Source organism: Coregonus lavaretus (genome assembly GCF_964263955.1).
Source record: "Coregonus lavaretus genome assembly, chromosome: 29".
Taxonomy (NCBI): Eukaryota; Metazoa; Chordata; class Actinopteri; order Salmoniformes; family Salmonidae; genus Coregonus; species Coregonus lavaretus.
In genome coordinates this window covers 28244713-28259065 of record NC_140016.1, presented here as the reverse complement: position 1 = coordinate 28259065, position 14353 = coordinate 28244713, and the positions used below count along the sequence as shown (strand labels likewise).

General features: G+C 41.9%; 1 protein-coding gene across 1 annotated transcript in view; it reads left to right on the top strand.

Annotated features, from left to right (window-relative positions):
* mgat4b (alpha-1,3-mannosyl-glycoprotein 4-beta-N-acetylglucosaminyltransferase B) overlaps window positions 1-14353 on the top strand; it is a 245132-nt gene that overhangs the window by 123779 nt on the left and 107000 nt on the right. Inside the window, exons 2-4 of the mRNA XM_084147355.1 lie at window positions 1672-1851; window positions 8045-8188; window positions 9819-9952. Of these exons, the coding sequence (XP_084003481.1) occupies window positions 1672-1851; window positions 8045-8188; window positions 9819-9952 (458 nt within the window). The remainder of the gene's footprint in view (window positions 1-1671; window positions 1852-8044; window positions 8189-9818; window positions 9953-14353) is intronic.

Below are 14353 nucleotides of genomic sequence, written 5' to 3'. Positions count from 1 at the left end.
CTTAACCAGCATGGCTACCACAGCATTCTGCAGCGATACGCCATCCCATCTGATTTGGGCTTAGCGGGACTATCATTTGTTTTTTAACAGTACAATGACCCAAAATACACCTCCAGGCTGTGTAAGGGCTATTTGACCAAGAAGGAGAAGGAGAGTGATGGAGTGCTGCATCAGATGACCTGGCCTCCACAATCACCTGACATCAACCCAATTGAGATGGTTTGGGATGAGTTGGACCGCAGAGTGAAGGAAAAGCAGCCAACAAGTGCTCAGCATATGTGGGAACTCCTTCAAGACTGTTGGAAAAGCATTCCGCATGAAGCTGGTTGAGAGAATGCCAAGAGTGTGCAAAGCTGTCATAAAGGTAAAGGGTGGCTACTTTGAAGAATCTACAATATAAAATATATTTTGATTTGTTTAACACTTTTTTGGTTACTACATGATTCCATATGTGTTATTTAATAGTTTTGATGTCTTCACTATTATTCTACAATGTAGAAAATAGTAAAAAATAAAGAAAAACGCTTGAATGAGTAGGTGTGTCCAAACTTTTGACTGGTACTGTACATGCACATATTTTGTTATTCATAGTATTAGTATTGGTTCAAGCTTTATACAGTAGCTCTGACAATCTCTGTCCTGTTCCTAGTGGATTTATATTACTTAAAGCTCACAAGATGCCTATCAAGTATTTATAATGTGATATTCATAATACAGTTGTGTAGAGAACTCTATAATACATACCTAGATATACATTTTCTATAATAGATATACAGTATTAGACCTACAATGTACTGTATGTTATGCACACAAGATTCCCAGTATAAATATATTCCTGTTAAGCAATAGATGCATGGTTAAGTCATAGTTACAACACATTACACTAGCCTTGTGACGGAGTTGTTACCATTCTACATTAGCGTTGTGTCATACAGACTACAGGAACATGTCTAGCTTTGTTTATCTAGCCCAGAGCTCCTGTCACTTTAGCCTGGTCCCAGATCTGTGTGTTCTGTCTTGCCAACTCCTATGGCCAATGACCATAGGAGTTGGCAAGACTGCACAAACAGATCTGGGACCAGGCTACTGTCGATTTCGTCCAACAATCTATGGGTTCAGAGAGGTGATTCATCCACTAGGATCGATGCATATCAGTCCAGAGTATAGTGTGTATTGATCAAGCTGTTAAGAGGGGTAATGACTTGAAAAGTGCTCCACGCAGACCGCGGTAAAACACTCCTTTAAATGCTGCATAAAGTCACCAAGGACGGACTACGTATGTGCTGTATCTGTTCTCTCTGTGTACCTCATAAAGACCATGTAAAGATGCTGTAAGGTGACAAATGACTCTCAAATGACTGTTTGTGTTAAATGACTCTCAAACTGTGTCCCTCTGTAACGCACCTCTCTTTCTTCCCTCTTGCTCTCATGTCTTCCTCTCTCTGTCTGTCTGTCTCTTTATTATTCTTCTCTCTCTCTCCCTCTCCCCCTCTCAAATAAAAATGTGAACATGCTTTATTGGCATGAAACGAGCAATTAATGTATTGCCCTTCAAGCAGTTGAAAACATGTAATACTATGCAAAATAGCAAATCAAAGAAGAAAGTAATTAAGACTCAAGATAACACTTAAGACTTTCACAAACCTCTCTCTCTCCTCTCTCTCTCTGTAGGTGATGTGGTGGACATTTACCAGCGGGAGTTTCTGGGCCTGAGGGAGCGTCTGCACTCTGCCGAGCAGGAGAACCTGAAGCGCTCCAAAGAGCTCAACCTGGTGCTGGACGAGATCAAGAGGGCCATTGCCGAGAAGCAGGCCCTCAGGGACATCAACCGCACCTGGGCCAGCCTCTCCGGTAACACCACAAGACTGGAGGAAGGAAAAACTAGTTAGAACCAGTCCGAGCTAGTCAGAACCAATTACAACCAGTCAGAATGAATCCGTCAATAAGGCTGATCGATTTTACAACAATCAGTAACAATTGAAGTAACTGCCTTCAGAAAGTATTCCTACCCTTTGACTTATTCCACATTTTGTTGTATTACAGCCTGAATTCAAAATGGATTAAATATATATTTTTCTCACCCATCTACACACAATATCCCATAATGACAAAGTGAAAACATGTTTTTAGAAATGTCTGCTAATTTATTGAAAATGAAATACAGAAATATTCTATTTACGTAAGTATTCACATCCTTGCGTCAAAACATTGTAGAAGCACCTTTGGTGGTTATTACAGCTGTGAGTCTTTTGGGTATGTCTGTATCAGCTTTGCACATTTGGATTTGGGGATTTTCTCCCGTTCTTTGTAGATCTTCTCAAGCTCTGTTAAGTTAGATGGGGAGTGGCGTGAGCAACAATCTTCAAGTCTTTCCACCGATTTTCAATGGGATTCAAGTCTGGGCTTTGGCTGGGCCACTCAAGGACTTTCACATTCTTGTTCTGAAGCCATTCCATCATTGCTTTGGCTGTATGCTTGGGGTCATTGTCCTGTTGGGACGTAAATCTTCGCCCCAATCTAAGGTTGTTTGCACTCTGAAGCAGCTTCATATCAAGAATTTGCCTGTATTTGGCTCCATTCATTGTTCGCTCTATCCTTACCAGTCTCCCAGTCCCTGCCGCTGAAAAGCATCCCCATAGCATGAATCTGCCACCACCATGCTTCACATTAGGGATGGTGTTAGACGGGTGATGAGCTGTGCCTGGTTTTCTCCCGACAGCGCTTTGATTTCAGACCATAGAGTTCATTCTTTGTCTCATCAAACCACATAATATTTTGCGTTATGCTCTGTCGTTCACATGTCTTTTTGCAAACTCCAGGCATGCTGTCATGTGACTTTTTCTCAAGAAAGGCTTCCATCTGGCCACTCTACCATAAAGCCCAGATTGGTGTAGTGCTGTAGAGACTGTTATCCTTCTGGTAGGTTCTCCCATCTCAGCCAAGGAAATCTGTAGTTCTGTCAGTGGTCATTGGTTTTCTTGGTCACCTCCATGACCAAGGTCCTTCTTGCCCAGTTGCTCAGTTTGATCGAACGGCCAGCTCTATGCAGAGGAGCTGGGGAGTTCCATATTTTTTCTGTTTCTCATTGATGGAGACCACTGTGCTCTTGGAAACTTTCAACACACAACAAATTGTTTTATACCCTTACCCAGATATATGCCTCATCACAATTCTATCTCGGAGATCTAAGGACAGTTCCTTGGACTTGGTATAGTTTCTACTCTGACTCTGTCAACTGTGGGACCATATATAGACAGGTGTGTTTCTTGCAAAATCATATTCAAACAATTGAATTGGCCATAGGTGGACTTCAATCAAGTTATATTGACATCTCAAGGATGACCAAAGGAAATCGGATGCACCGGAGCACAATTTGGAATGTCATAGCAAAGGGGTGTGAATACTTATGTAAATTATATATTTCTGTATTTCATTTTCAAGAAATTAGCAAACATTTCTAAAAACATGTTTTCACTTTGTCATTATGGAGCATTGTGTGTAGATTGTGTGTGTAAAAAATATATATTTAATCAAGTTTGAATTCAGGCTATAACACAACAAAATGTGGAATTAGTCAAGGAGTACAAATACTTTCTGAAGGCACTGTATAAGAACACCATACACTGTCTTCAAACTATTGCATAATTTTACAACTCTCTAAGGGTGGATGGTCCACAATATGTGGGCAGCACTCTATGGGGGAACCTTATTACAGTATCTAACCATTCAGAAAGAATGGACCCCTCTGTAGTTATTAAGCTATGCTGTACGGCTGTACTGTATATGAGTAGTAATGCTATAACTAATATATGAGAATGGAGGGCAAATTGGCAATCTATATATATATATATATATATAGTACCAGTCAAAAGTTTGGACACACCTACTCATTCAAGGGTTTTTCTTTATTTGTACTATTTTCTACATTGTAGAATAATAGTGAAGACATCAAAACTATTAAATAACACATATGGAATCATGTAGTAACCAAAAAAGTGTTAAAACCAATCAAAATATATTTTACATTTGAGATTCTTCAAATAGCCACCCTTTGCCTTGATGACATCTTTGCACACTCTTGGCATTCTCTCAAGCAGCTTCATGAGGTAGTCACCTGGAATGCATTTCAATTAACAGGTGTGCCTTGTTAAAAGTTAATTTGTGGAATTTCTTTGCTTCTTAATGCGTTTGAGCCAATCAGTTGTGTTGTGACAAGGTAGGGTGGGTATACAGAAGATAGCCCTATTTGGTAAAATACCAAATCAATTCAAATTCTATATGTCACATGCGCCGAATACAACAGGTGTAGACTTTACAGTGAAATGCTTACTTACAAGCCCTTAACCAACAATGCAGTTTTAAGAAAGAATACCAAAAAAATAAAAATACAATATAAAATAATACGAAATAAAAGTAACAAATAATTAAAGAGCAGCAGTAAAAATAACAATAACGAGGCTATATACAGGGGGTACCGGTATCGAGTCAATGTGCGGGGGCACTGGTTAGTCGAGGTAATTGTGGTAATATGTACAGTTGAAGTCGGAAGTTTACGTACACCTTAGCCAAATACATTTAAACTCAGTTTTTCACAATTCCTGACATTTAATCCTAGTAAGAATTCCGTGTCTTAGGTCAGTTAGGATCACCACTTTATTTTAAGAATGTGAAATGTCAGAATAATAGTAGAGAGAATGATTTATTTCAGCTTTTATTTATTTCATCACATTCCCAGTGGGTCAGAAGTTTACATACACTCAATTAGTATTTGGTAGCATTACCTTTAAATTGTTTAAGTTGGGTCAAACGTTTCGGGTAGCCTTCCACAAGCTTCCCACAATAAATTGGGTGAATTTTGGCCCATTCCTCCTGACAGAGCTGGTGTAACCGAGTCAGGTTTGTAGGCCTCCTTGCTCGCACACGCCTTTTCAGTTCTGCCCACACATTTTCTATAGGATTGAGGTCAGGGCTTTGTGATAGCCACTCCAATACCTTGACTTTGTTGTCCTTAAACCATTTTGCCAAAACATTGGAAGTATGCTTGGGGACATTGTCCATTTGGAACAGCCATTTGCGACCAAGCTTTAACTTCCTGACTGATGTCTTGAGATGTTGCTTCAATATATCCACATAATTTTCCTTCCTCATGATGCCATCTATTTTGTGAAGTGCATCAGTCACTCCTGCAGCAAAGCACCCCCACAGCATGATGCTGCCACCCCCGTGCTTCACGGTTGGGATGTTGTTCGTCGGCTTGCAAGCAGCCCCCTTTTTCCTTTAAATATAATGATGGTCATTATGGCCAAACAGTTCTATTTTTGTTTCATCAGACCAGAGGACATTTCTCCAAAAAGTATAATCTTTGTCCACATGTGCAGTTGTAAACCATATTCTGGCTTTTCTATGGCGGTTTTGGAGCAGTGGCTTCTTCCTTGCTGAGCGGCCTTTCAGGTTATGTCGATATAGGACTCGTTTTACTGTGGATATTGATACTTTTGTACCTGTTCCCTCCAGCATCTTCACAAGGTCCTTTGCTGTTGTTCTGGGATTGATTTGCACTTTTTGCACCAAAGTACGTACATCTCAAGGAGACAGAACGCGTCTCCTTCCTGAGCGGTATGACGGCTGCGTGGTCCCATGGTGTTTATACTTTCGTACTATTGTTTGTACAGATGAACGTGGTACCTTCAGGCGTTTGGAAATTGCTCCCAAGGATGAACCAGACTTGTGGAGGTCTACCATTTTTTTTTCGGAGGTCTTGGCTGATTTATTTTGATTTTCCCATGATGTCAAGCAAAGAGGCACTGAGTTTGAAGGTAGGCCTTGAAATACATCCACAGGTACACCTCCAATTCACTCAAATGATGTAAATTAGCCAATCAGAAGCTTCTAACGCCATGACATCATTTTCTGGAATTTTCCAAGCTGTTTAAAGGCACAGTCAACTTAGTGTATGTAAACTTCTGACCCACTGGAATTGTGATACAGTGAATTATACGTGAAATAATCTGTAGTCTGTAAACAATTGTTGGAAAAATTACTTGTGTTATGCACAAAGTAGATGTCCTAACTGACTTGCCAAAACTATAGTTTGTTAACAAGAAATTTGTGGAGTAAACAAGTTTTAATGACTCCAACCTAAGTGTATATAAACTTCCGACTTCAACTGTCCATGCATACGTACATACACACAGTCAGTAAGGTTGAATTATACAGTGAGGGAAAAAAGTATTTCATCCCCTGCTGATTTTGTACGTTTGCCCACTGACAAAGAAATGATCAGTCTATAATTTTAATGGTAGGTTTATTTGAACAGTGAGAGACAAAATAACAACAAAAAAATCCAGAAAAGCGCATGTCAAAAATGTTATAAATTTATTTGCATTTTAATGAGGGAAATAAGTATTTGACCCCCTCTCAATCAGATAGATTTCTGGCTCCCAGGTGTCTTTTATACAGGTAACGAGCTGAGATTAGGAGCACACTCTTAAAGGAAGTGCTCCTAATCTCAGCTTGTTACCTGTATAAAAGACACCTGTCCACAGAAGCAATCAATCAATCAGATTCCAAACTCTCCACCATGGCCAAGACCAAAGAGCTCTCCAAGGATGTCAGGGACAAGATTGTAGACCTACACAAGGCTGGAATGGGCTACAAGACCATCGCCAAGCAGCTTGGTGAGAAGGTGACAACAGTTGGTGTGATTATTCGCAAATGGATAAAACACAAAAGAACTGTCAATCTCCCTTGGCCTGGGGCTCCATGCAAGATCTCATCTCGTGGAGTTGCAATGATCATGAGAACGGTGAGGAATCAGCCCAGAACTACACGGGAGGATCTTCAATGATCTCAAGGCAGCTGGGACCATAGTCACCAAGAAAACAATTGGTAACACACTACGCCGTGAAGGACTGAAATCCTGCAGCGCCCGCAAGGTCCCCCTGCTCAAGAAAGCACATATACAGGGCCATCTGAAGTGTGCCAATGAACATCTGAATGATTCAGAGGAGAACTGGGTGAAAGTGTTGAGGTCAGATGAGACCAAAATCGAGCTCTTTGGCATCAACTCAACTCGCCGTGTTTGGAGGAGGAGGAAAGCTGCCTATGACCCCAAGAACACCATCCCCACCGTCAAACATGGAGGTGGAAACATTATGCTTTGTGGGTGTTTTTCTGCTAAGGGGACAGGACAACTTCATCGCATCAAAGGGACGATGGACGGGGCCATGTACCGTCAAATCTTGGGTGAGAACCTCCTTCCCTCAGCCAGGGCATTGAAAATGGGTCATGGATGGGTATTCCAGCATGACAATGACTCAAAATACATGGCCAAGGCAACAAAGGAGTGGCTCAAGACGAAGCACATTAAGGTCCTGGAGTGGCCTAGCCAGTCTCCAGACCTTAATCCCATAGAAAATATGTGGAGGGAGCTGAAGGTTCGAGTTGCCAAACGTCAGCCTCGAAACCTTAATGACTTGGAGAAGATCTGCAAAGAGGAGTGGGACACAATCCCTCCTGAGATGTGTGCAAACCTGGTGGCCAACTACAAGAAACGTCTGACCTCTGTGATTGCCAACAAGGGTTTTGCCACCAAGTACTAAGTAATGTTTTGCAGAGCGGTCAAATACTTATTTCCCTCATTAAAATTCAAATCAATTTATAACATTTTTGACATGCATTTTTCTGGATTTTTTTGTTGTTATTCTGTCTCTCACTGTTCAAATAAACCTACCATTAAATTTATAGACTGATCATGTCTTTGTCAGTGGGCAAACGTACAAAATCAGCAGGGGATGAAATACTTTTTTCCCTCACTGTATATGAATGGTATATCCAGTCAGTAAGAACAGAATGCTACTCCGCTGTACTGTATATGAACGACCCCCTTAGTAGCATCCATCCTCTTTTTTAACCATAATAATGTGTGACTTCTGATCAATTTTTTAAATCCCCTTCTGACCCCTGTTTGTGTGCATGCGTGTGTGTGTGTGTGTGTGCTCCGTGTTTGCGTGCATGCATTCTTCCGTGTGTGTGTGTGCGACAGACGAGACCAAGCTGAAGCTGTGGAATGTGACGACCAGTAAGAATATGCTCCAGCTGCCGAGTATCTTCCACCACCTGCCCCATCTCCTGGCCAAGGAGAGCAGCCTGCAACCTGCTGTTCACGTGGGCCAGGGACGCACCGGGGGTCAGCACGCACACACACACACACACACACACACGTAGGAGCATACTACACACAGACACACACAAGCACAGCCACCATGGACACACACACATTCTCTCTCTCTCTCTCTCTCTCTCTCTTATCTCCCTCCTTTCTTACTTCCACCTCTTCCCTCCCCTCACAACAGTAATAGTGTCCACTGTCCAGACCATTTTTTCTTCCTCCACCTCCTCTCTCTGGCTCTCTGCCCCACTGTGGCTGTGCCAGTATCCCATTTAGATTTCACCCTCCCTCGGGAGCTAGCCCCCCTAAACCTCCACCCCCATGGAGAGGCCATCCAAACTCTCCAGACAGCCAGCTAGACTCTCAGAGGAGCCATTAAGCAGTGTGTGGGTGAGTGTGTATATGTGTGTGTACGTGTGCTGGCACTTTTATGTGTGTGTGTGTGTGTGTGTGTGTGTGATTTATGTTCAGGCCACCGAAACCCCTCTGAATCAATTACTCGGGCCACGTCCTCGTAGAGCACTAGCCAGGACGCTACTGCTAGCTCCCCTCTAGTAATCAGAGTATTTTTTTATGGGTGTATTAAATGGAGAAGATAGACACTAGGGTCTGCTTATGTTAGCTCACAATGGGAGAGGAAGGGATGGTGAGGAGGAGTACAGGGTACTAGAATCAACTGTTGCTGCAGAAACACTGCTATTGATTTGGACTTCCTCCCTATGAGAATGGGAAGTTGGTAAAAATACCTGAATTGTAGTTTAGCCTTGACTATGTATTCTTCTCTTGCTTTCTATCACTCACCACTGTCATTCATTGCAGGACATTGTATTTTTATTGTGCTGACAAGATTGTCCTCGTAAGTCATTCCACTATCCACCCCTGTCATATACTCTCTTCAGCCTTTCTCTCAGTACTTTTCTCCTCATCTATTTTAGTTTATTTCTTACCATCTCTTCTACCCAGTCTCTTCAGAAAACAAGTTATTTTGTCTCTGTTGTGAGCAATAAGGCCACACAGGTTTTCAACTAAAATCACGGAAGCAGGGTACGGAAGCAATCTTTCCCCATTGAAAAAAGTTCAGCCAGGCCTGAATTCAAGCAATACCGACACACATTTAAAAAAAGTATTATAACTGGATTATATCTCCCGTCATAAATGTCGTGAATGGTATATATTCATGTCATAGTCACCAGTCAACTCCAATACACTCAAAAGTGACTTCATCTTCAACCAGTGAATGCTAGCTATGCTAGTTATTCTACCAGTCTGTCTTAATGAGTGTTATCATGCTAATAGCACATCCTGCACATGAAAATGTATATTTTTAAGGGGTATGCAGTTAGGTTGATGATGATATCACCAAAGTATGTTGTATCGGACATTTCAAACAATATTCCCAGCTAATGAGAAAACAGTCATGGTATTTCATTTAAGAGAATGAACAAGATTTAGCAAGGCAACCTTGGGGCTAATTTGAATGGATGCCAACGGCAGAATTTGAGGGATTTTTACATCCGTACCCACGTGACCGCAGTGAAATGTCCCTCCGTGATAAAATATATTGACTGGCTCATTCCACCCAATCTAGCACATTGTTCCTTCCCTCCCTATACTGACTGTGATTGGTCTGTGTGTGTGTCCGTCACAGTGTCGATCGTGATGGGCGTGCCCAGTGTGAAGAGGGAGGTCCACTCCTACCTGACGGACACCCTCAATTCTCTGATGACAGAGCTCAGTGCCGCAGAGAAGGAGGACTGCGTCATCGTGGTCTTCATCGCTGAGGTGAGATACTATAGAATGAGAGTGTGTGTGTGTTCTGCTATGTGTCCCGACCCTCTGTGGTCATGGCTTTTGAAGTGAGTCCGTGAACTCTTTCTGCGTGAATGCGCGCGCGTGTATATCCGCATGCGTGCGGGCTTGTGAGTGTATGTGTACTGTATGTGTAAAAGATCAGTGATCTGAAGAGCTAATGAGTGATGCTACCCCCTACTGCTCCGCTAATAGCCTAGACACTATCCATCGCTAACTTCTCTGACTCATATTAACCCCCTAAGGTCGATGTCTGCGCCCCCGCGGAGGTCTAATTAGCAAAATAAAAACATCCCCATAAAAAGTTTAAGCTAGAGATATCTGTTACCTATGTAACAGTTCCACATCTGCGGTAAAAGGTGACAGAGCAAGAGCGGTGTTTGTCAGACCATGAGACATCCCGAAAATTGGTCTTCTCACAAAATCAGCTGTAGCGTCCGAATGGTTTGGCCTATTATGACCCCTCTATGGAAAGATGAGACTCTCACAAACACAATGGTGTTCTCCGTTTTGCTCTGCTACCCCCACAAGCGTCTTGGGACTCATCTGAAGTCAGTACAGCTGATCTGCCAACTTTGGTCTGTAGCGTCTGAACAGTTTGGGCTACACGCTAATATGACCCCTCTGTGGAAAGGTGAGACTCTCAGAAACACGTACATGTTTTCCTATAGGACGCCTACAGGCTTCAACACATTCGTCTGAAGGTACCCCGGTACCAGTCGAAAATATATATGGAAGTACTGTATATACAGTATCTGGTGAGTATGCAGGCCATGGAAGAACTAAGACATTTTCAGCTTCCAGGAGTTGTGTACAGATTCTTGCGACATGGGGCCGTGCATTATCATGCTGAAACATGAGGTGATGGCGGTGGATGAATGGCATGACAATGGGCCTCAGGACTTTGTCACGGTATCTCTGCCCATTCAAACAGCCATTGATAAAATGCAATTGTGTTAATTGTCCGTACCTTATGCCTGCCCATACCATAACCCCACCGCCACCATGGGGCACTCTGTTCACAACGCTGACATCAGCAAACCGCTCGCCCACAAGATGCCATACATGTGGTCTGCGGTTGTGAGGCCGGTTGGACGTACTGCCAAATTCTCTAAAATGACATTGGAGGTGGCTTATGGTAGAGAAATGAACATTCAATTATCTGGCAACAGCTCTGGTGGACATTCCTGCAGTCAACATGCTAATTGCACGGTCCCTTCAAAATTGGGACAGCTGTGGCATTGTGTTGTGACAAAACTGCACATTTTAGAGTGACCTTTTATTGCCCCCAGCACAAGGTGCACCTATGTAATGATGATGCTGTTTAATAAACTTCTTGATATGCCACACCTGTCAGGTGGATGGATTATCTTGGCAAAGGAGAAATGCTCACTAACAGGGATGTAAACAAATTTGTGCGCATAAATGAGAGAAATAAGCTTTTTGTGCGGATGGAAAATGTCTGTGATATTTTATTTCAACTCATGAAACATACTTTGTGTTTTGTCAAGCAAATGCTTACTTCTGAACTTATTTAGGCTTGCAATAACAAAGGGGTTGAATACTTTTTGACTGAAAACATTTCAGCTTTTAATTTTTACTTAATTTGTTCCACTTATGGGGTATTATGTGTAGATCAGTGACACAACATCTAAATTTAATATTTTATATTCAGGTTGTCACACAACAAAATGTTGAAAAAGTCAAGGGGCCTGAATACTTTCTGAATGTACTGTATACAGTGGCGATTTTAGCATGTAAATCTTGATGGGGCAAACAAAACAAAAAAAGTGGGATGCATGCCAGCAAAGCCACTACACAACACAACACTAAACAATACATGAATTGCACTAGAACGGTGACAAACGGTGCCCACAAACTGTTAGGGCCTACATAAAACTGTCCCAACAGCAGTCCCAACATTTGACCACTGCTACACCTGGCTATCAGCAGAGCCTTGTCTGGCATCGAAACAGTTCATTCAGCCTCATTTACTGCCTTTTTAAAAAACATAGGCTGACTTGCTTAAACAAATGTGGTTTCTAATGACAATTGAGATGTACAAACTATGCCATAAGGGGACGACAAGGGGATAAGAGGCAATCGGTAATTTCGATTAAGACATTAATGAGCGAGCTAGGACGGATGTAGTCAATATAACTATAGCACTTTTGAAATATACAGCGACAGAATTCAGAACATGGGCCGTTCTTACAGTGTTCTGTACACCAAGTCAGAACCTTAGGATAAATAAAGGGGGCATATAAGCAGACAATGAAAGCTCTTACAATATTCGATGGTTACATTTCTCTAAAACAGGTTATAGGCTACATGTGCACCACCAAGTCAGAACAGTAGGCGAAATTAAGAGGGGTAAATAGACCAAATTATTAGGGTGAGGCACATGGGCTACTGACAGCTTACTACACAACAAACACTTAGTATTACTTTCTTAGCTACAGTATACATATCTACCTGGCATATTACCTAATTTATGCAGAAGCATACAATACATTTTTGGACTCATCTTGTTGTGCTGTGCTCACTTGAACAGAAAGGTGGCGCGGCGGTCCTTAATGGGGAAATTTTGTCATCAAAGTCTGGCATTCTCTGGGTTTATGGTGCTTTCAAGACAACTGGGAATTCTGAAAAAAACAAGGTTGAATCATGATGACATCATTGATCTTAAGGTTGTAGTTCTAGAAAGAGGCCTGAGTTCCGGATTTACAATTCCGAGTTGGATGACCGTTCAAAACGTATTTTCCCAGTCGGAGCTCGTTTTTTTCCGAATTCCCAGTAGTCTTGAACTCACTGAAGTCTGAGATTTCCCAGTTCCGAGTTAACAGTTGTTTTGAGCGCGGCACAAATCAAGCTTCATTGACAGCATGGCCATTGTTGAATGTTTATCATTTTAAACTTGGAAAAGAGACCCTTAATCCCAGATTTGGGACCACACAGCCACTCCACTGAATAGCAGGCTAGTGATTGCTTTGCAATGCTTGCAGTTTGCCACTATCACTGATTCCATCCAAACCACTCATTGTTGAATTTGCGATTTCCAACTTGTTGTGTAATGTTTATGTCCAATGGCTGATGAGCACCGATACGTTTTATCTATAATTTCTCTTCATTATTTCTCTTCAAATGACAAGGATTAAAAAGCATTTGCCAGTAGATTGTTGACTTGATTCATGATGATGACTGCTAGCAAAGATTTTGAAAGTATGATGTTGACGTGATCAGTCCAATCAAAGCTACTGTAGATATAACGTGATTTTATGCAATTTTATCTGTGGCCAATGACCTTGAGTATTCTTGGATGGGCACTTCTAATGTAACTCTATGGCAGCACCCAAGGGGCTTGAATTTTCGAGCTCTACCCTTAGACTTGGCGATGACATACTGTCCCCACGAGTGACAGAACACTGAGCTAATCATGGCGCAACTAGAGAACATTACCAACACCTACGCTCCGTATTTTCCGCTGGCTGCCCCACCACCACAGAAAGCACTGAGCTATGGAGCTTTGCAGCTCCTTCAGGGTTATCTTTGGTCTCTTTGTTGCCTCTCTGATTAATGCCTGGTCCATGAGTTTTAGTGGGGGGCCCTCTCTTGGCAGGTTTGTTCTTTCAATTTTTTTATAATGGATTTAATGGTGCTCCGTGGGATGTTCAATGTTTTGGATATTTTTTCATAACCCAACCCTGATCTGTACTTCTCCACAACTTTGTCCCTGACCTGTTTGGAGAGCTCCTTGGTCTTCATAGTGCCGCTTGCTTAGTGGTGCCCCTTGCTTAGTGGTGTTGCAGACTCTGCGGCCTTTCAGAACAGGTGTATATACAGTTGAAGTTGGAAGTTTACATACACTTAGGTTGAAGTCATTAAAACTCATTACAGTTCTTGTTAACAAACTATAGTTTTGGCAAGTCGGCTAGGACATCTACTTTGTGCATGACACAAGTAATTTTTCCAACAATTGTCTACAGACAGATTATTTCACTTATAATTCACTGTATCACAATTCCAGTGGGTCAGAAGTTTACATACACTAACTTGACTGTGCCTTTAAACAGCTTGGAACATTCCAGAAAATTATGTAATGGCTTTAGAAGCTTCTGATAGCTAATTGACATAATTTGAGACAATTGGAGGTGTACCTGTGGATGTATTTCAAGGCCTACCTTCGAACTCAGTGCCTCTTTGCTTGACATCATGGGAAAATCAAAAGAAATCAGCCAAGACCTCAGAAAAGAAATTGTAGACCTCCACAAGTCTGGTTCATCCTTGGGAGCAATTTCCAAATGCCTGAAGGTACCACATTTATCTGAACAAACAATAGTACATAAGTATAAACACCATGGGACCACGCAGCCG